This window comes from Saccostrea echinata, unplaced genomic scaffold (genome assembly GCF_033153115.1).
Source record: "Saccostrea echinata isolate AGI-Se365-2 ecotype Australia unplaced genomic scaffold, CSIRO_AGI_Sech_v1 ptg000015l, whole genome shotgun sequence".
NCBI classification, from domain to species: Eukaryota; Metazoa; Mollusca; class Bivalvia; order Ostreida; family Ostreidae; genus Saccostrea; species Saccostrea echinata.
Genome location: NW_026889764.1, coordinates 14,293,243 through 14,316,290, shown reverse-complemented (window position 1 = coordinate 14,316,290; position 23,048 = coordinate 14,293,243). Strand labels below are relative to the sequence as shown.

Sequence of the window (23,048 nt, the reverse complement as noted above, 5' to 3'; positions counted from 1 at the left end):
ATATATATATATATATATATATATATAGTTTGAAATCAGTTTTTATGGTATGACAATACTTTCTTATTTCATATGCAGTTTACATGAATAATAACTTACCGTTTCCTTTGTATACGTCCGGTCGATTGCTAATGTTAAAAAAGAATGTCTTTTGTATCTGTTTATTATCAAAAAATTGCAAAACTTGCAATACTTCTGACACACTGAGTATTCCATCGTCAGCTAATGTTTCACGTGGGACAAAATATTGAAAAATGGAAAGGAATTCGGCGGATGGAAAGAGCTGGTAGGGCTAGGAATGATACCCCATTTTTCTACACTTAGTTGTTCTTACTGAGCAAATATTCAAGCTTTCTTTAATGTATGAATATTAGCTGTCCCCGAAATAAATATTCCTTATTTTGTATATATATATTCTAAATATAAACATGTAATTAAACTTACAGAATGAAACATTTGTATTCCATACCTTATAATGAATTTTTCTTCAAGTCTTTTTCTTTCAGAAAGAGAATGATCAATGTTTTGCACGCTCTTATGAATCGAGTAGGAGTAAGACTTGAAATAAAATTGTGTTTATATTTTATTTAGACACAGTATTCGTACTCAATGTCACACCAGGAAATTTTTTGTTGATATGCATGCAGAATGCATTAAGAAATTTATGGTACATGTATATAATTTATTTTTAAACTTAATGTGCTATGTTAAACATCCTACACGAAATAAGTAAAAGTTATAAAGATAAAAGTGTATGAAACCTAAAGATCAGAAAGTCAGATGCTATGCTATTTTCTGTTACATGCAATAAAAATACTTTTCGTGTAGCTAATAATTATTCTATTAAAATATACTAAAAGTCTAAAGAATTCTAGGCTTCAATATCTTAGCGTTTTATTTTAACGCTAAATGTGTATTACCAATACGAGTATGCAATAACGGACGCGAAGCTTTTAACAAAAAATTCGTCTGTCAACCGCTTATGGTGAGTAGCAGCAACAGGGTAAGATTTGTCTATTTTCAAACAAAATCGAAATTATTCATTAATAATTAGTGCTCATAAGCCGAATTTAAAACCTCAATAAGGAAATCATGAAGCTTGGTAGGGTCATTGAAATGATGTAATATTAAAGAGACACTGTGACGGGAAAGCAGGAAAATCGACAAAAGTAGAATTTTTGCAAGACACAAGCAAATTTAATTCAATTCTTGAAAGCATTAGGTTTCAGAAAATTACAGGTTTCAGAAACTAAAAAATCTTTTATGGAGAAAAATATGAGTAAAAATAATTTTAGTTTGCCCCAATACAGAAATTTTGCTTCCCTTCTTCCTCCTTAAGGTACGCATGCACAGAAAAGTTGAAGAAGTTAACATGGTGTCAATACCATTGATATAAATGTCGGATAACCGAGGATTTTGATATAATCTTCAAAAAGATGATTAGAATGAAATATGTGAAGATAACGAACAGTATTCGAGCTCAAAAGTCCATTAAACATTACAAAATAGGAGCAGAGCAAACACGGACCTAAGACATCAGAGGTGGGATCAGGTGCCATGGAGGAGTAAGCATCAACTTTTTGCTCACTTTTGATTGCTCTAATTCAATGTTGTTTACAAGTTTTACGCTAAATATAAAACATCGTAACCTTGACATTGTTGACATTGACGATAACAAGAACGCCATAGATACAACTTTTCTTTTTCCGGCAATTACATTTTGCAGTTTTTTCTTGCTTTTACCGTGCAGTCGAGATCTCAAAACTTCGCCTTTTTCATATTTCTCATAAATCTTTAGCTTTATGATACAATTATCTTAAAATAAACACACGATATTAACTCACAATGTAACTTTAAACACATCCAGGACAGACGCTGATATTTGACACTTTTAATGTTAGTACCGATATTGAATAAATCTCATATATTTTTAGTTATTTCATCAAAATGATTGATATCAATTAATGGGAAAATGATTTACCTTTATAATAAAGAGGTTATAGAACTTATATTGGTGTATATTGGCATTCTTTGACTGTACAAATGCAGTTGTACACTGAACGTTTGTCAATATTCACCGGTTTACGTGAAATAATCCATCTCTAGGCAAAATTGCCATATACCACTCAGTATTAACATTTTTCTTACCTACCTGGCTCTAGTATATCTAATATGCCTTCTTATCTCTTGCAGTCGAATTGGCAAATGTCTTTGTGTCTTGACAAGAACCCCGTATGACTATCTTGCCCGAAAACCAATTTCTTGAAGTCACTGTTTTTGCCCTGATATGATATTGGTGGTTACAATCATTATGGTTGTCAGAAATGTTGTAACAGAAGCGGTTTACCAATTAAAAAAAATACACTGTAAACAATATAGAGCTATTTGTCTATCATATCACATATTAGTCTCACAGTGCTTTGGTGTGCATACCCCGACCACCAAACTCCCGGTTGCCCCAGTTTTTGGAACAATGTTACAATAATCGTATGGTGACAATTTAACTAAATGCTGTTGCCATCTATTAAATAAGAGGCCCATCGGCAACATCGCGTACCTGAGCACATTGGCTAGAAAAAAAAAGCAGAAATCAGTATAGAATTGAAAAAAAAAAGTTTAAGGATGGAGGGAACAAGGTTGAATTTACACTCCTAAAGATACTTTCATATCAATATTACTTATCATGGCTTTGCTGTTCTTGAGCAGAAGATTTTTAAAGATTATTTCCTGTGTGTTCCTCTGTTAAACTCTGATCGCTCATTGTGGTCCCACACTGGCAACCCTAAATTTGAACAAATTTGAATATACACTACCTGAGGATGCTTCTATAATAATATCACTTATCATAGCTTTGCTGTTTTGTATGGCATGTCAAACGTTGCAATATTCGATCTTTTCCATTTGTATTGTATAACTTTCCATTTGTATTGTATAATTTTTATTTGTATTGTATAATTTTCCATTTGTATCGTATAATTTTTATTTGTATTCTATAATTTTCCATTTGGATTCTATAATTTTCCAATTGGACTGTATAACGTTTATTTGTATTCTATATGTTCCATTTGTATTGTAAAAAAGGTTATTTGTATTGTATAATTTTTCATTTGTATTCTATATTTTCCATTTGCATTGTATAATTTCTTATTTGTATTGTATGATTTCTTATTCGTATGCGATAATTTTTCATTTGTATTGTATCCGAGGATTGTTTATTTATTTCGTTACGAAGGGTGTCATTGGTCACTAGCTTGTACTAATTAAAGGTCCATGTGCCCAACACAAACTTAGTCTAGTACCCTTCCAAAAATTCCGATCGCGCACTCTCTACAAACACAATCTCGACTTCTCTATTTGCGTGCATGCTAAGGGACGACCAAACCCGAAAACCCAGTTTCTTGGGGGGGGGGGGGGGGGGGGGGGGGGTAGGTACCACTACTCAAGGTTAATTTATTTATTTTCTCAGTCAACATTTCTATTAGGACAGATTATTTATTTGCCATCTGCCAGCGCTCCCTTTTAGAATCCAATGACCGTCTAACATGCACGCAAATACATATGAGCCGCAGGCACTTGTTTCCTTTACGGGGCACCTCCTACTTATTATTTTTACCACAGTGGTAAAAATAAGTAAGGGTGCCCCGTATACGAAACAAGTGCCTTTGATATGAGCCCAATTTGTTTGGGCACCCGGAACATCTTCAACCCGATACAGGCTGAAATTTGACCAATAAAATCCTTCGTAACGAAACAAATAAACAATCCGCGGATACAATGCAAATGAAAAATTATCGCATACAAATAAAAATTTTACAATACAAATAAGAAATTATACAATGCAAATGAAAAATTATAGAATACAAATAAAAATTATACAAAACAAATGAAAAATTATACAATACAAATGAAAAATTATACAATACAAATAAAATTATACAATACAAATGAAAAATTATACAATGCAAATGCATGGAAAATTATACAATGCAAATGGAAAAGATCGAATATTGCAACGTTTGACATGCCATAGTTTTGAGCAGAAAATTTTTTCAAGGTGATTCCAATATATTCTTATGTAAAACTTTGACCATCTGTTGTGCCCCCCCCCCCTCCCCGCTTGGGGGTCATTTTTGTTTTACAATACCTATGGTTGCTTCTGCATAAATATGACTAATAATGGCTTAGTTGTAATTTAGAATAAAATTTTAAAAGAGATTTCCTATATATTCCGATGTAAACATTGACCCACTGTTAATCTTCATATATCAGTTTATTTGTATAATTATATACTTCTATTGGTTCCCTACAGTGATGTCTTATACTCAGGTGACCGTAAAGGCCCTTTGACCTCTTGTATATGATTTCCATAGATATCAAACACACTGTTGTATGTAGCACAGTTGGTCTGTACCAGCATCAACACCTCTGCATTATATTTAAAAATACATATATACTTGCGCGAGTATGTTTTAAAACGCTTTAACACAGATAATCTAGTTGTCTATACAATATGACGTCAAAGTAAGAAATATTACGTGAGCATAAAATAGAACAATTTATTTAAAGATTTATTTCAGGTCCTAAATATGAACGAAAACATGCAGAACATAATATAAACTTAATTTTGTCATTTTTAGGATGGCATAAATAGCAAAATATTTATCATGGGGGTTACATCCTTAACGCAAGACGTCATAACTATTGATCAAATATTTGCCCGGTAAAAATGAAACATAACGAGTATTCATGTAATCAAAGATATGATCATGAAGTGGGAGATAAAATACATAATATCGTGAATAGATAGAGGATATTCAATGTTTTGTGGATGAATATGGAATTTATTTCACGAGTGGGACAGGATTTTTTGATATTTTCACGAGTGCAAAGCACGAGTGAAAATATAAAAAAAATCCTGTTTCACAGTTATAAATTCCATATTCATCTACAAAACATTGAATTTTCTGTTTATTACATTTTCTTTGATTTTGACTTTGCCTCTGTCTTTTCTTAACACGTACAGTGTCATACGCTTGACGTCATAGTTGAGCGGTTGAGACGTCATAGCTTAGCAGTTGTGTGATTGAAAACATTACATAGCATGGATTTTAGCAACATATTTGGGAAGAAATTTGCAGTTTTAGCTCTATCGAGATGCTTAGTTACTATCTCTATCTTATGACATGTCAGAAATTGTTTTTTACTTACTTTGATATCCTTTAACACTGTGAGAGAATATCATTTGGGTATCCTTTCACACTGAGAGAATATCACTTTTATTCAATAAATAAATCACAGTATTTCACTGTTGAAAATGTAATAATATTTGTTATTCATAAGAAATTCAAGATTAAGAATCAGATAAGATTCCATTATTTTTATCGGTTTTTCTTATGATGAAGACAAGCAGTGTTTTGAAATCTAGATCTGTCGGTATTACCGACGACAACGATGAAAAGGTCAATATTACACTTCGTTCTTACAAACGTATATTTTTTGTTTATATCGAAAGCTTGTAGGACTCAAAAGTACTGTTAGAATCATGTGGTTAACATAGATTGATGACAATTTTTAGATCGTGTGTTTTGAATGTTAAAAAAATGGTAAGGTTCCATGCAAAAGTGTGGATTCTAGCAGCATTTTCTACTGTCGAAAGATCTTTTCACAGAATTTTTTTTCAAAGAAAAATGAATTATTTCCGGGGTAGTGTTGAACTTTTCACATTTTCACGTATGCATATTTTTCTATTTGTAGACATCACATATGATGACATTGTCGTAAAGTGCTTCTTTTAGCCTAAGACTCACAGAGGTCTATACAATGGATAATAATAGTAAATGTTTTATCCATGGCTTATCCGATTTATCATGTTGCGTTTTTGGAAAAGGTGTAGTCTCCAAATAATGATCTGTATGATACCTTAACATACCTGGGCCAGGGTTCTCCATAGACCGTTAAACGTGGTACACGTAAAATTGCCTACCATCAAAGTTAGATGATAAGTGCCATACTTCTTCAGAGTAAGATAATTGCGCTGCAAAATAACATTCTTAAATTCCGATTTTCAGTTTCTAATGTTAAACTTTAGTTTACTCTAATTTGGATACATTGTTTGGCTTGAACAACTAATTTCTTCCAGACCCTCGCTGACTTTACTTATGAATTAATGAAAAGAGACAAGTTTTTTTTTTTTTTTTTTTTTTTTGGTTATTGCACTTTGAATCATCGTGTGTATATATAATAATCATGTATTGATGGTATGTTGAACAATGAACGATAGATCCATCAAAAATAATATTTTATGACTAAACTCATGAGGTGATGATTAATTAACAAGTTTTCTAATTCTTCAGTCATATGACAAGAAAGATTGAAAATGTATTGATGAAAGTTTGATTGTGCAACTTACCAGAATTTCCTCTGTCCAATAATTTATACTGCAATTTGTATAATTAAATTTTACTTTTGTAAACATAAATTATTTTTCTGGATAAACCAGGGTTATATGTGTTACTTATACTATTATTTTTAAGAAAATATAAAGTTATATCAATTCATTTGTAAGGGGTAAGGGGTGTTAGTAGATCATACTTATATATATATATATATATATATATATATATATATATATATATATATATATATATATATATATATATATATATATATATATATATATATATATATATATAAAATTTATTTTATATATATATATATATATATATATATATATATATATATATATATATATATATATATATATATATATATATATATATATATATATATATATATATATATGGTAATTCCCATTTTGCTATACGGAAGCAAAGTTTGGGAAGTTGAGTCAGTCATAAAAAAAAAAAAAAAAAAAACAGGCTAGGCATCTTATGAAAAGTTTCATATTAAATTTTTAAAAGAAATCTTAGGAGTTCATTGAAAAACTTCAAATAATATTTGCTATTCTGAACTCGGGAGACTCCCAGTCAGATAAAATATTACTATGTTTGCTATCAAATACCTTGATCATTTATTTCATTTGAACATACGTTGGCACATGATATTTTTTTTATCAAAACTAAAGAAAATAACACAATGTCATGGTCTATGTGTTTAAAGACTTGTTTTAATAACTTTGGGTTTTCTTATTTAACAAATTTTAATATGTCATTGAAACCAGTGATTGGCATTGTTAAGCAAGTATTCATGATCAAATATTACAAGAACAAAATGCAAGTATTATGAACTCTTCAAAACTATCATTTTATCGGAACTTTTCTTTGAATTATAAACGTGCACATTATGTTGACAAACAAAGTCAATGACACCGCACTGATAGATCATTTTTAACAAAAATTAGGTTAAGTGTACATAATTTAGAAATTGATAAAGGTAGATATGTTGAAATTAATAAAAATGATAGGTTGTGTAAAGTATGTCAAAACCATGATATTGAGGATGAAATACATTTCATTTTGCTCTGTCCGAAATATGAAGCACAGAGAAAAATTAAGGAAAGTAGGTAATTTTGTTTTGAATATTATATTCAAAACAAAATTATCTACTTTCCCTAATTTCAACCAGACAATCCATAATAATGACAATTTGTTAAAACCATTGATGAAAACCGCGCAGGTGTAAAAGGGTTCTTAAAATACTATATTTTTATGTCAAATATCTGATATTAGCAAAAATGTTTAGCTGTAAATGAGTATAACTACATTGTTATGAATTATTTAGTATCTGATGAGTATACTACATTATTTGCTACACCAATTGTTTGTATTCTAGTTGTGCTCTATTGTATTATCATGCTTATTATTATATTCTGTATGGGCGTTTACCAACTACTGTAATTGTGTTTGTGCCAATAAAATATTTTGAATTTTTGATATATATATATATATATATATATATATATATATATATATATATATATATATATATATATATATATATATATATATGTCTAGGTGTGGGTGTATTCTTTTGGCTTCAAAAACTTACAAGGATAGTTATATAATTGTCAACAATATTTTTCAAATTACGCAGATAATGTCAAAAGAGAAAATGTTCCCTTCAAGGTATTTTAAATTTGTTATTTTCATTTTAAGATATTAGTCGAGACTTGATTTTTCTCCATACAAAATGAGATACTACATGTAACAAATAGAAAGAAAAAAAGGTTAATGAGTGTTAAATATCATTACGTATTGACTACTTTTGCTCATAAAATTCAGATATCTAGGGGGAAAAAAGAAACATATATATTCCGAATTTTCTTGCTTATTTGCAAAATTATTCGATTAAAAATTAAAGAAATCAGTTATTTTTGAAATCCATATAGAATGCTTCAGTGGACAAGTGTGGTGTTTATCATTTAACTCGTTCCACATTCTCTCTATTTCTTTAGGGTAATAATGATGCCCTGTAATTTTGTTTTCAAAGTGTGTCCCACATGGTCCTTGATCTCTATATCCACAACTGAATCCGGGATGCCCCTCAGCCACGGCATTAATGTATTTTCTACAGATTCCATTTATAAAGACATCCTCCAAGAAAATATATTGCGCAATTTTTGTTGCAAAGTAAAGTTCAGACAGAATATCACCGGTGATGACGTAAGCTGGACCGCTGATGTAATCTGGAAATGTATCAGCACTGTACTGATCACGAGATAAGTACCATTTTGAAAACGGAAATCTGAAAGGCGAAGTATCTTTCACTTTACATCCAATAATAGAATTAGTTCGTTCCCTGTGTCGGAGATCATCTAAAAGATTCCTGATATTTAAGAAGATATCATCGTCTACTTTAAGGTAATATTTAGCATGGTTACAATTGTTATGAATCCACTCTAATATGCTAATTGACTTCCTCGCCAACATTTCATACTTTTCCTTAGTTTCAACTTCAATGATGTCATTATGAATTTGCTTTTCCTTTGTTAAAATGTCATCTATTCGACTGTTCTCTGATGTTCCAACAAAGAAAGCGATTTTAAGAGAGGGGTCTGATTTAGCCACACTCCCCCACGACTTTCTAATTGAAGATCGTTGCTCAAAGTTGGCAACATGACTAGGAACAGCTATGAAGAAAAATAATGTAGATTCGCTTTTACAACTGAATGGTGACATGGAAACAGTATGGTGAGCTTTTTTTACGAGGGAGATGTCAATATTGTGAACGGGTTCATGTACTGGTACAAATAATTTCATTATAGCAAGGATGCTCGTTAATATCAATGCACTGTAAATAAGAACTCGCATACACAGTGGAAATCTCCGAATTTTTCGCTTAAAAGATATTGGGAAATGACCCATGAACTGAAATGAAAAAAAAAAACAATGATTTACTCTAAAATTTTGATATGCCCTCATTTAAACTTTTAAAAAATGATAACCTAATCTATAGCCTTCTTTAAATGTATTATAATTAGTTTAAATCTAATGTAGATATTCAATATAATGTTTCAAAAGTGCGATTGTAGCCTTTCGGCGCTTTTCAGCAAGCTAAGAAATCGAGTAGTAGTATTTTTAAAAATCTTTTATTTGTAATTGGCATACAGGCAGACAGTTTTTCCTACTTTCAGTAAATCTGCAATACACAATCATCCCTTAGTTCTGAATATTTTTTATTTCAAAAAAAAAAATTTGTTCATAGTTTGCATGACTTTAATTATATATTCAATATATGCTATTTTGGTAAATAATTGTAAATACATGTAAATAATAATTTTCCACACTTGACGATATTGCAAATCAGGTGAGTGGGTAACTATATAAATTTATGATGCATTCAAGCAAAACTTGCTGTCTTCTAGTGGTGTTAGATCTTTATACATAATTTTATTATTGAAATGAAATTTTAAAGCTCACTTTAGTGCTAAAACGAATGTAAAATATCTGGCATTGCCATATGAAATAGTTAAGGAATGAATTTGATAGCTACCCAATTTAGACGGTATAAACTGGGTTGGGGCAGTTTACGGTTTATAAACCGCGAAGCGGTTTATAAAAAAGCCTAAACTGTTTCAACCCACTTTATAAAGTATAAATTGGGTAGCTATTAATTTCATTCCTTACAATTTAATTTTCGTTCATTTAGTGTAAGAAAAAAGATGATTGTCCTTAAAAAATGACAATGAAAATTGTACAAAGTTTAAATGTAACGTCAGGCGGATCGATACGTTTTTGACGCAAGTCATTGTGACGTGGGCAACCCAATTTATACAATATAAACTTATTTTTTATCCAATCAAAGAATAAATATGTAAGCATCTATAATACATGTAGATACGTACCATAGCGGTTGATAAATATTTGCTTTGTTAACATCTCAGCGGCATTGCGGACAGAGACAGTGTTATCCAGTCTGAAATCGATAAATGTAAAGATGAATATAAGTTCCATTACCAGCGTGAGTTTTGTTTGATTGTTTTTGTTTGTTTTTGTTTTTTTTTTCTTTATTTCAAAGTCGAGTTCCTTAATTTTATATTTTCCAAGAGACACACGGCTTGCCTCATGAAAATCAAATAATTATGATATTTAATAAATTAATAATATACATAAATAATATAAATCCATAAATACATAAATATATAAAAAAGCATATTAATAATGTACAGATTTAATTGTCAAATATTATCAGTCAATTAACTGCATGCAAGAATTTTATATAAAAGTTGTATGCAAGAGACAACGATCTCTAATATCTGTTTTGTCTTTTTCTTTATATCGTGCAATAATAATTTTGTAACACTAACGTATAAATCTTAACATAAACAAAAAAAGACTAAGTACTACAAAGTTGAAATAAAAGGGATAAAAAATAAAATAAAATGAAAATCATAATAAATATGAAGTTTTGAAAAGAAAAATGTTAATTTATTTATATATAGGTGGTTCGTTAACAATTTTGTCTAGTGTACTTGAAGTCAATTTAATAATCAAAACAACGCGTTTAAATTCTCAACCACACGTAATAGAGCCCATTTACATGTACCCCCGTCTACGGTCAGTATTATGACTCTAATCTGATTTTTAGATGAACAATATTTTGTTTGAGGATTAACTGTTGTAAGCATTTTAAAACATGTTACGAAAATAAGAATTAAGCTGCTATAATCAAGAAAAAAGTTTTCTGAACATTTCCTTTTTACTTTACATCAATGTCATTTGGTACTTGAATGGATATGAAAATCCAGCACTCGGTTTTTTTAAGAATTAAAACATCGATCAATAATTTTTCAATGCGAAGTTATACAAGATATTTATAGATACATGTACCTAATTTTCCGATATCTTAAAATATCAAAATAGTTGAAAAAGGTACATGTATATAACCTTACAAAAGTCTCTATTGGTCTTTGAAATAGACGTGTGGATTTGCTACATGTAGTTGACAAATTCAGCTTAAAAGGTGATCAATTGCAAATTTATAAGTAAAGTGTGTATCCATAAATTATAATCAGTATTTCATCTAAATCATATCGTCATTTTTGAAACTCAAGAAATATTGACAGAATAATCTCTTTTTTTTTAAATATTGTTTTACTTTGATAACATAGAGAATGTCAAATTAAGACGAACAAGGGATAAAATATCCTTTTTCAGACATTGAAAGCAAACAATTTAGATTGGTTGTCTCTTACTCACACTACTAACATAGTATTTGTTATTCATATAAAATACACACCATATATTTATTTTACGGAAGAAAATAATTTCCTTACCCTCTGCAAAAAGTATAAAATCATGATGGAAAAATGGCCACTTTTTCAGTGTATGTCAACTCAACATGGTAATTCCTTGACAGTTTAGAAAACCAAAACAAAACGTTTCCTATTCCAGTGCTAGAAAAAGTCAATGCGGCATTAACCCTGACGTTAGGGATCATGCTATAACAAGACTCGAGTCTTCTTTAATCCCTAGGACAAATTATCACATCAGTTTGTATACAGCTCGAGATAGGGTGTATTTCAAGTGTTCTATAAAGCAGAATTTGTTTAAAAAAAAAAAAAAAAAAAAAAAAAAAAAAAAAAAAAAAACAAGGGTAATTTATACATGCACATTAAGGTATATCCAAGCAATGTGAAAGATTGGAGAGGTTAATTAAATCGCACCGTGCGATAGTATTCCACCACTTACCTCAGGTGTTAAGGATTTATTAGCATGATACATTTACTACACTTAGTTTGAAAGTAAGACTAATCTGGGACTGACCTCGTTTTTGTCTTAAATCTATGTAAATATCCTTATTCAATGTGCTACGCTCTATTTTTACCATTTTAAAACTTCAGTTTGGCCATTTCAGTATGATAAAAGTAGTGTTCATCATGGTATTATGTTATACTAAATAATGTAGATTATTAAATTGGCACGATGGTTTTAATTTCACCTTCTTCACTATTTATAATTTTCCGTGAAAATAACCAAAAGTAAATAAGGTTATGATGACGTAATAAAGTATAGATTTGTTACAATGCACAGGCCTATGACGTGAAATTAAAATCCATGCGATTGAAACCGTTTGAGTAAATTAGGAGAAAATTAAACGATTTACTTAAGCTTTTTGGATGTCGTCGGTCATGTAACAGCATCTGGTCCTACAGACAAATTGAATACCGCGCGTTAGCGCAGTTATACGACCGACGACATCGAAAAATAAGAAATCAATCCTTATATTTACATTCTCTATTTTCTTTTTCATAAATGTTGATTTTATTCATCTTTAGTATAAACTGGCAAGTTTAATAGATGCAAGAGCCGTTTTGACGTGGAAAGTTAAACAACACAAATGAATATTGAAAATGACGAATTAATTTGAAAAGTAAAGACATTAAATATTTACAGGAATTTAACAGGGTAAATGTACATATTAGAGTTCCTAGTGTATTGAAAGTGCATGAAGTTCCTTTTTGTATTCTATCGTGCCATGAAAGGTTTTGTGTGTGTTAAAGGGAAGTGAATGTCCTAGATTTCCAATGAATTTCATAAAGAAAATTACACTGAATGTAAATTTAATACGTTAAATATATCCTTGTTCAAGCTTAATCCAGCGTATGCTATACCTATTAACAGATGAACATTCGTTAGATATTTATATTTTTAACACAATAACGAGAGAGAGAGAGAGAGAGAGAGAGAGGGGGGTGTCAAATATTAACATTTTGAAGAGAAAACAAAATTTGTACTTTACATCAATTAATTTTTTTCTCGAATTTTAGTTTTATGGTTCAAAATGATTATTTGACATTTAATGGATTTTCGTTAAATTAATGATACATTGTACATGAAATGCCAATTAAAAAATCATTAATCAATCTTTTACGGAAAAGCAATTAAAATAATATGGTTTTTAAAACTGCACTTTGGATTCCATTTTTTTGTATGTCACTTTGAATGAAAGAATTTCGAGTGCAGTTTTTAAATATTTTATTTCAGTAAATAATGTTGATTTAATTGCTATGTAAATTTCTCGTTTCAAAACATAGAATGGAAACCCAATCAAAATAAATCTCTCAGATAAAAAAAATCGAGAAATCCATTTCTTTGCAACGGAAAAGTCTGTATATTGATATACTTGTTATGTTACATCTTAAGCTATTTTTTTCTTTTAAAAAATTAACGATACAGTGTCCCTTTCTTCCCCCTAATGAGTAGAGCTGCGTTTTGCAGGGTTTTCGTTTTATATTGCCCAGCTGTCAGTCACAAAATATTATTGTTACCACTGAACTTTAGATGCATCAACATCTATACTATATGTCAAATATCAGAGGCCAATATATACAAAATTCGGAATTTGAAACCAAACCTACACATAAAGAATTAGTCCATTATTGAAGATGGAATGCACATACTAACTTACATGCGTGTTAGAAGCAATTGATTAAATTATCAAATAAAACTTTACAATAAAATGCTTGTGATGCAAGGTTGTATCATTTCCTTACACATGTGTATGTCTACTTACGACATGAAGTAATTACCTGTTTAACATTTTCCGCAAATAATACGAAGCACGATCAGTCTTTAAATTTCCAAAAATGAATATTTGTGGAAAGTACAAGTATGTGGGCCTATATAAATGGACTCCTAACTGGATTTGTCCTTAAGCAAGGGTTCAGTTTGATTGAATACCGCGTTATTTTGACACAATCATGCAAGGTTGTTACTCTTCAACTTGATCCATTTTGTTTTTGGATGTACACCACTGGTAGTGCATGATCAGTCGCGTTACTGTGGGGCTGATTATGGTAGTTAAAATTATAATTATATATATTAGATATCACAGTGACTGTTTTTTTTTTTTTTAATGAAATTTACAAATATTATCATTACTTATTCATTGTTGCATTATTTAACTTATCAAAAATTGTCGGAATCATTACCCCTACTATAAAAAAATGTAGAAAGTTGATCGGAATGAATTTGAATTTACTGCAATTGGTTATAAAATTTATCTTCTGAAATACACATCCTTAATGTACATGTATGAAAAAGAAATCATTTTTCGTATCTTTTTTTCAGCATTTAGTGGAATTGTTCGATTTTCTAGAATAACAGCTAGTGAGTCTGTCTTTCAAATTCAAGTAATTAGAAATATTAAGGTAAGTTTACTTGAAATATATCCTGAAAACTATAATACATATTGATCTTTTACACTAAAAGTATTTTTTCTGCAATTGTGTTTAGAAGATAGAAATACATGTAAATATGAATACTGAGTTAATAAGTAGACTGAGAGGCAAAACATGAAGATGAAAATGTGATAATGGAGCATTTAGGAGTTAACTCTCTTGCTAGAGCCCTTTCCTTATTTTAATAAATACAAATTAAGGACATATGCTACTTTCGAAAAAAGAAATGAATGTACGGATTAGTATATACAATTACAATAGTATGCTGCTATTATTAATATTATAATCATTACCTATATCTATATGTGATTTCATACCTCTTAAATATTTTGACCTAGTTCCTGACAATTGTGGTTATGTTACTTATTGGACATTTCTCGCAAGTATAACACATGTGGAATTGTTCATCTTTCATTTGTACCTTCATTGTAGAAATGATTAATATTTTTATAATATTATAATATTTAAATGTGATCATACTGATATGATTGTTAATGCCCCCTGAGGACCCTCCTTGATTGGTGAATATATATATATATATATATATATATATATATATATATATATATATATATATATATATATATATATATATATATATATATATATATATATATATATATAGTTAAAGGATCATGAAATTACTCGAAATATAGAATCTTAAGGTCAGAAGTTTTCAATAATATATATTTCTTAAGGGTCGAGTTACCTTTCCAAATGGTCTAATAACGGTTTATGGAAGAGGAACACTAAATTCCTGTGGAGCTACAAGGCTTAATCTCGACCAGAGATATATTCTCTATGGCAAGTATTTTCTACTACAATACGAACCCATTCAAACGAAAAATCGTTTAAATGTATTCGTTAATTTTGCGATTTCACTTACCATCTAGATGTTTATTCATATATATCACTTTACCAGAATGCATTAGTTTATGGAATCCGGAAAGGGCCATGCTATTCACTATCGCAGTATTGAGCATCGAGAAAAGGGTCGATGGAGCGATAATACGATAACGCGATAACAATGGAGCAATGATCGATGACGATGAAGCGATGGTGCGATAGCGCGATGACGATGATGCGATGGCGCGACAATGCGATGACGATGGTGCGATAGCACGATAAAGCAATAGTGAATATCTCTTCATCGTCATCGTACCATCGCGCCATCGTAATCGCACCATAGTGTCATTGCTATCGCACCCTCGCGTCATCGCACTATCGATTCATCGTTCCAGCGCATCATCGTCTTCCCATTTTCACACCATCGCATCATCGTCATCGCGCTATCGCACCATCGCTTCATCGTCATCGCACTATCACTTCATCGTCATTGCATTATTGCATCATCGCACTATCGACCCAAACTTCGATGGTGCGATGATGCGATAGTGAACAACGTGGCCCTATCTGAATTCCATATTAGTAAGACCAAACGTATTTCAGTTTTTCATATGGGCCCGGAATGATTTTAAAGCAATTTATCAATTTCTAAATAAACATGTAAAATTGTTGATGTAAAGTATTTGGTTGATAAGTTATTCTTTATTTCCTTTGTTTTTCGTTGCCCTAAAGAAGAGACAGGACGTCCCGAAAATTTGACAATTTCTATTTTTCGTGTCGTGTTTGGTTTTTATTTTGCCAATACTGCCTGTTGCATGGATCTCTCTTATCCTAATGCTGTGGCAGGCTGTGGCATCATCGCTAAACAGTCGTGAGACGTCAAAGATAAGCGAATTTAAAATTGAAAATTGTAAACATGGATTTTAATATCAATTTGGAGAAAATTTGGCAGCCATATTTTGTCAGCGTTAGGACGTTATTCACTCTCGGCATCTAAGCAGTGTGCATGTAAATCCTTCACTCTTCAAGGAGGGAAAGGGTGGTTTACTGCGAATTATTATTTTTATGTACAATAAACACGTCTACGAAAATATCAATTTAATTCAATGGTTTCACTGTTGAAAATGTAATAAATATGCGTTTTCAATTAGTTTATCCATCTTTGATAGTGTTTGCAATGGAAAAGTAAATGTTTTAAAAGGTCGGAGTAACTTTTGTTTACAAATAGGCTTATACAGAAATTGGCGTACTTGTGGTCATGTATGAACATGAATCACAATTTGTAAATCTTTTTTTGCAAAATAAGAATATAGTACACAATAGTATAAGAAAGTATCCCTTTTCTTTGATGACCAATATGTCAGCATACCGGTAGCTTTCGTTCATTCGTCCTAGAGATACGTCTGCGAGTCTATAATCTAGTATAGCACTTATAAAGCCAGAGAAAAGTTTAGGACTTTTGCAATAATGTCATTCATTTTTCTTTTACAAATTTGGAGTACTTTTCTATCTTGAACATATAACCAGTTTCTATAACTCATGTGACGATGTTGTGTTGAAATTACAAGTCAGACTGAATTGCCTATATTTTCAAATGTAAACAACTTCTTGTGTTAATTGTGTTAATTGTCAAAAAGTCAATTTGGATTTCTCCTCTATTTTTTAGTAGAATGTTTTTAAATTATATGCATTTCATTTGTAGTTTTGTCATATGATAATAGACTTAGTGTCTACCAGCAACAGGAAGTCAGTGCGATCAATTTTAACAGAATCAGAAGATACGACTGCTCTTGTGAGGTTAAAAAGTCTCCTAATCTAGAAATATCTTGGCTTACCAATTATTCAAAATAACTTTTTTCCCTATTTAATATGAATTAATATCTATAATATATGTCACACATAAATAAAATGCAAAGTAAATTTGATTATTATTAATTGTATATTCCAACAAAGGGGAAAAACATAATTCACTACATTCTCTCTTTTGAAAGATCATATATGTATTATGTAAGGCAAGAAATTTGATATCTTCTTGGGAATTGACCATTCTTTCCTAGCTTTCTCAACCAGGGGAGCCTTATATTTTCCCATGTAACGAAGTATTCAAATTCTGACCTGTTAAGATTAATTACTTGTAAAAATGAATAATTCAGATCGAAATCAATCTTCCACAACAACCATTCGATAACAGTATGATACCTGCCAGGGACAAATGTATCATCACAGAGCGAGAATGGGACTGTACATTCCAGAACGGATACTGTAGTCGAGCCGGAAGACGCTATGGACCACGTGGTGCATGTCAATGGGTCCCAGGAATATCCAATTGCTAAGTGACCTACGGTCTTTAAAAATCAGTATCACTTAATTTAATATTTGTAAAGACTGTTTTCAATAAATGGTATCAGAAATATTTTAGCCTTTCCCTGTTCATTGTCGAAAAGCAATGTGCATGATCATAACTTTAAATTCTTGTGTATATTTTTATTCATTAAGGTACTAATGATTCTTTCATTTATATTTTTTTTTATAATCTATTAATGTATAATGTATATTATCTTTTTATAATCTATCTATTTTATAAAATAGATGAACCTCTCTTCCGTTGATATGGGTGATTTGTTTATTTAGCAAAGTATTTAGTAATAAAATATTTAGTATTTTTGGACGAGATGGGGTCACTCTGCCGTAAGACTGAATAGCTTTGGATCAGCAAACTGGTCATTGTTAGCTGTTATGTAGTGCTGTTATGCATACAAGCTAAGTGTATTATGCTACATTCCCTCTTTCAGTCAACAAAGCAACTGATTACACTATATAGAGAAAAAGATAAATAATACATATCAACATTTCTATGACATAAATAAAGGTGTAACGAATGATTTTGGTGATTATTATAAAAATCTTGAGAAAATGTACTTGGATGATGGCTGTTAAACCCCTGACACTGAGCAAAATTTGTGTTGAGTAGGAAAAATATGACCAACCAATTTTCAAGTTTTGAGAGCTATCCTCTGTAACCACTTTAACTTTTTGGACACACATAATTTGATGAAACATTGCCCATTGTAACAACTTGGCACCAGAAACATATATAAAATAAGATTTGTTTGCTATGTGTCTTTATTGCAATGGTAAGAGCGTGAAAAGTTGAGATATTCTGCTCCTTTGAATATTTATTGTGCTTTAATAAACGTAAGAAAATCAAACAAACCGCTCTCATAATCACATCACATCTAGTCCCATTTAGAGCTATTAAGAAATCATTTAGAATGCATCTCTAAGTTGTAACAATGGGTATATTAGGAATACATTTAATTGCTGAAAAATGCCTCGAAAATGCTCAATATTCACTAATGATACCAGTAGGTGTTACATGATCAAACTCGACAATACAAGAAAAACAATAAAAATAGTTGATCTTACGTAATAAAGTATTGGCAGTATCATTCAAAAAATAACATTCCTGACTGTTATAGTAAAACAGTAGCCACTCAGAATTTGTTGCTAAATTTTGATTAATGTTGCTATCTTAAGGAAAACATTAAGAGAATTTAAGATTTTTGAATCTTATGACTTGGATATTGTCTAAATGACATCTGGTCAGTGTCGTAACATATCGTAAGGTCATTTCGACCATGCAAGCAAGCATATTTAGAAGTAAGCCTAGACAAAATCATGTTTACAGACAGACTGACAGACGGACGGACATACATATCGAAAGATGATTTCAATTCATCACTTAACTTCCTTTTGGGGTATATAAAAAGCATCACAAAAGCTTGTTGGAAAGTACGGATGTCAAGAACGGTCTTATATTTTAGGTAAAATTTATTAAAATGTAAAGATAAGAAACATTACCAAATTTAAAAAAAAAAATCTGTAAACATATCAATTCAAGAACAAGGCAAAAACATAGACCATTGGAAACACCAAAGGTAAGATTTGGTACCTTAAATGAGCAAAGATCTCCTGTCCACCGGTTAAACCACCCGAGGGCTCTTTGAATTGATAAGATAAATGATAACCCGTTATGTTAAAAAATGCTATGAAAACAAAAGCTATCCAATTTGTATGACAATTTAATGCAAATTTATAATGTAATTGCAAATAAACTCCTTTTAACGACCATAGACTTTGATATGAGACTGTGAAAGCCCTGAAACGTGAAATTACTCTTCAGTAGCCTGTCTAGGTTTAAAAATTGAAATTCTAATATTAAAACTGAAATTCAAAATACTCATAGTATGCGATTCAGCTGGGAGACTAAAACACTTAATACAACTGTTAATTGAATATTGCTTTTAAAAATATGGGGAGTTGAGAATGGAGAAGTTGGAGTCTTTCTGTTTGTTATTTAATTTAGTTTTAGTTTGCCATTAACGTCTATATGCAGAAAGATCCATATTTGAAACAGATGCGGCAGATAAATAGGGATGAATATCAATATTATTTTGGTTAAGCTTCGAAGCACATTGATTACCTTGTACATCAAAAACAGTTAATTCGTATAGGTTGCCTCTGATTACTTTGGATCGTTTAGATTATTACTGAGTTTTCGGGTAAATTGGCAAGCGCGCAAATATGACATATGAAGCAAAAAGCGTTAGATGGACAATAGGTGGCACGTGGCTAACATTATTTCTAAAAAGTATTAGAACAGTTAATTGCATATTTATATAAAAACAAAAAAATAGTTTGTTACTTATATACTTCTGTCAAATAATCGATTAAACATTTTTAACTGATAGTACATCGTATCGACGAATAAACGAATTATAATGGGTTGACAGCCACTAGAAAGAGATTTATTCTAGTTCAAAATGAAAGGATAGATTTCTGATTCTACAATTCTAAAAAATTAATAATAAATAAGTAATAAAACGGGCATTTGCATTTTACTTTGGTCGAAGATTAATATCTCTTAGCAAGCAGGACAGGGGATTAACGTTTGATTGAAACATGAAACTAATCTTGTGTAGCTAATATGTGGAGTTTCAGAAATACTTTATTGTGCATTTTTCGGATTACCGAGTCACTACTACAGTTGTTGTTTTCTCGTTACACAGATTTTACTGAGTCTTTTTAACAATTGACATTGAAGAAATCTATCTTCTTACTTATTTTTCCAATAATTGCTCAGTTTTCTTTGGAACTGCCCTAACTTGTGCCTTTGATACTTGAATTTCTCCAAGCAAAAACAACAATAATGATACATTTAAGAATATTACTGTTATTTGCATTGTTTCCATACCGATGACTAATGAATGAATAATGACATTCAATGCAACATTCCTTGTTATGTAAAATTAATGTTAAATGAAAGGCTGTATCATTCTTTGGTTTCTTCTCTGTAAAACTAAGGACATCACAAGTCTTGAAAGCGCATAAGAAGAAACAATGACATTGAGATAAAATTTCAAAATAAATGTCGGATTCTTCTATATCGGATACAAGATTTCCACCATGGTAAGAATAAAGTTTCTTTTAAATTTTAAGATGATTCCAACTTACTGATTTTCTGTCTAAATAGTTCCTGAGGTTATATGGAAAAAGTGGAGCTGAGGTTATACGGAAAAGTGGAGCTTTTAAAGTAGATAAATAAATAGCGGTATATGATAATCTATATTCAAAAACATATACATGTACATGTATTATTCTTTAATTTTAAGAATGATAGCACCACTTATCTCTATTTTGTCTTATTGAGTCTCACAAATAAATTTTCAAAGGTCAATTAGAAAAGTTTAACATATCATTTGTCATACATTTGAACAATGTTATGTATGACATTCATATATGTAAGTTTTTGCTGGAGAGTGGGGAGTATATAATTTGTCTATTTGACATGTCTAATTTACTGTTTTCTTACTTCGTATGACAAAATAAAGAAAATGTTATATCAAGTGTTGAGAAACATGTTAACTTCTATCTCTTTCTTTTCTTTTTTAATAATGCTTCATCAAAGTACCAAACAAAATGTTTTACAACCTATATTTTTTAAATTTTTTTTTAATTTTCCGTCATTACAATTTATATATTATGACCAAAAAAAATGATATATTTGTATCAATTAAAATAAGATTTTGAATGTTTGATTTTGTTGTTTAAATAACAGACACGTATCTTCGTCATATAATTTTTCTAATGCTTAATGTAATGATCTACTAGAGTATGGATATATGAAGGAATTAACTTTACTAATTCAAAACAAACAATATCTTAAAATAGAAAATACGAAAATCAGTCACTTTTCACTATTTACGTCATACCTCTACCAAACACTAACATGAATTCTTGATAGTAAACTATATGTATATATGATTTTGATTTACAATGGAAAAACTTTTGATACTTTTATTTACCAAAGTAATTATAACTATAGTTTTTGTATATGGGTAATCAATCTATGGTTACATTGAAAATTAATGTTAATAGAAAGTTTTGCAAAGCATAATACAATATCTCGGAGGTCTGATATTACTTGTTAATTAGAAACACTTGCATGATGAATGGTGAAAAAACATTATTATATCACCAGATAGGAAAAAATAGAATTTGCGTGTTTTTTTTTTGTTTTTTTTTTTTTTTTGGGGGGGGGGGGGGGGTTGTTTGTTTGTCTGGGTTTTTTTCTATTTTTATTTTTTTTTTTTTAATTTTTTATTTATTTATTTATTTTTTTTTTTTTGTTGAAAAAAAAAAATGATTAGAATTAAATATTACTTTGTCTTTAACAGAAATATCCTTGTTAAAAATCAGAACCTTATGTTCATTACATGTAATATTCTAAAGAAAAGACGCCAGTGAAGTTCTAGGTATTTAATTCAATGCACGTGTAATACATTCTCGTTATTCTGTAAAAAACTAAAAAAAAAAAAGAGAAAATATACTATAATATAAAAGATGTTAAACTTTTTTTCTAATTTTACACCGAATAACATTTCAGTGTTAAACTTAGATGAAATGTGAAGTTAACGAACAGTTATCATGCTCTATAGTCCTTGACTTATACTAAATTAAATAAGCAACGTTTGATTCCTTCTTTGTAGTGAATAAATCAAATAAAATAACTATCAAAGCAGATCACATTCTTAGACAAAAAACGCATATAATGAGAAACTAAGACTATATTAATTCATAATGGGGAAGCTGAAGTCTTAATATATATATATATATATATATATATATATATATATATATATATATATATATATATATATATATATATATATATATATATATATATATATATATATATATATATATATATATATATAATATATATTTTATATATATATATATATATATATATATATATATATATATATATATATATATATATATTATGTATATATATATATATATATATATATATATATATATATATATATATATATATATATATATATATATATATATATATATATATATATATATATATATATATATATATATATTGTGCACTTCAAACGTGCATTTTTCGGAACCGTTTTTTAAACCAAAACTTAACCTCAGAACTTGAGGATTTCACTAGGACTGCTTTACCCTGAAAGTATGATTT

General features: G+C 29.8%; 2 protein-coding genes across 2 annotated transcripts; one reads left to right on the top strand and one right to left on the bottom strand.

Moving 5' to 3' along the window:
• Positions 1 to 8,306: 8,306 nt before the first annotated feature.
• Positions 8,307 to 9,152, bottom strand: LOC133187650 (beta-1,3-galactosyltransferase 5-like). The gene has a single exon (XM_061323066.1). It carries the CDS (start codon positions 9,135 to 9,137, stop codon positions 8,307 to 8,309), a length of 831 nt encoding a protein of 276 aa, XP_061179050.1. The 5' UTR covers positions 9,138 to 9,152.
• Positions 9,153 to 13,977: 4,825 nt separating this feature from the next.
• LOC133187649 (uncharacterized) lies at positions 13,978 to 17,900 on the top strand. The gene is made up of 6 exons (XM_061323065.1): positions 13,978 to 13,982; positions 14,169 to 14,257; positions 14,532 to 14,611; positions 15,340 to 15,445; positions 17,190 to 17,284; positions 17,641 to 17,900. The coding sequence occupies exons 1-6, from the start codon at positions 13,978 to 13,980 to the stop codon at positions 17,818 to 17,820; spliced, it is 555 nt and encodes a 184-aa protein (XP_061179049.1). The 3' UTR covers positions 17,821 to 17,900.
• Positions 17,901 to 23,048: the final 5,148 nt, after the last annotated feature.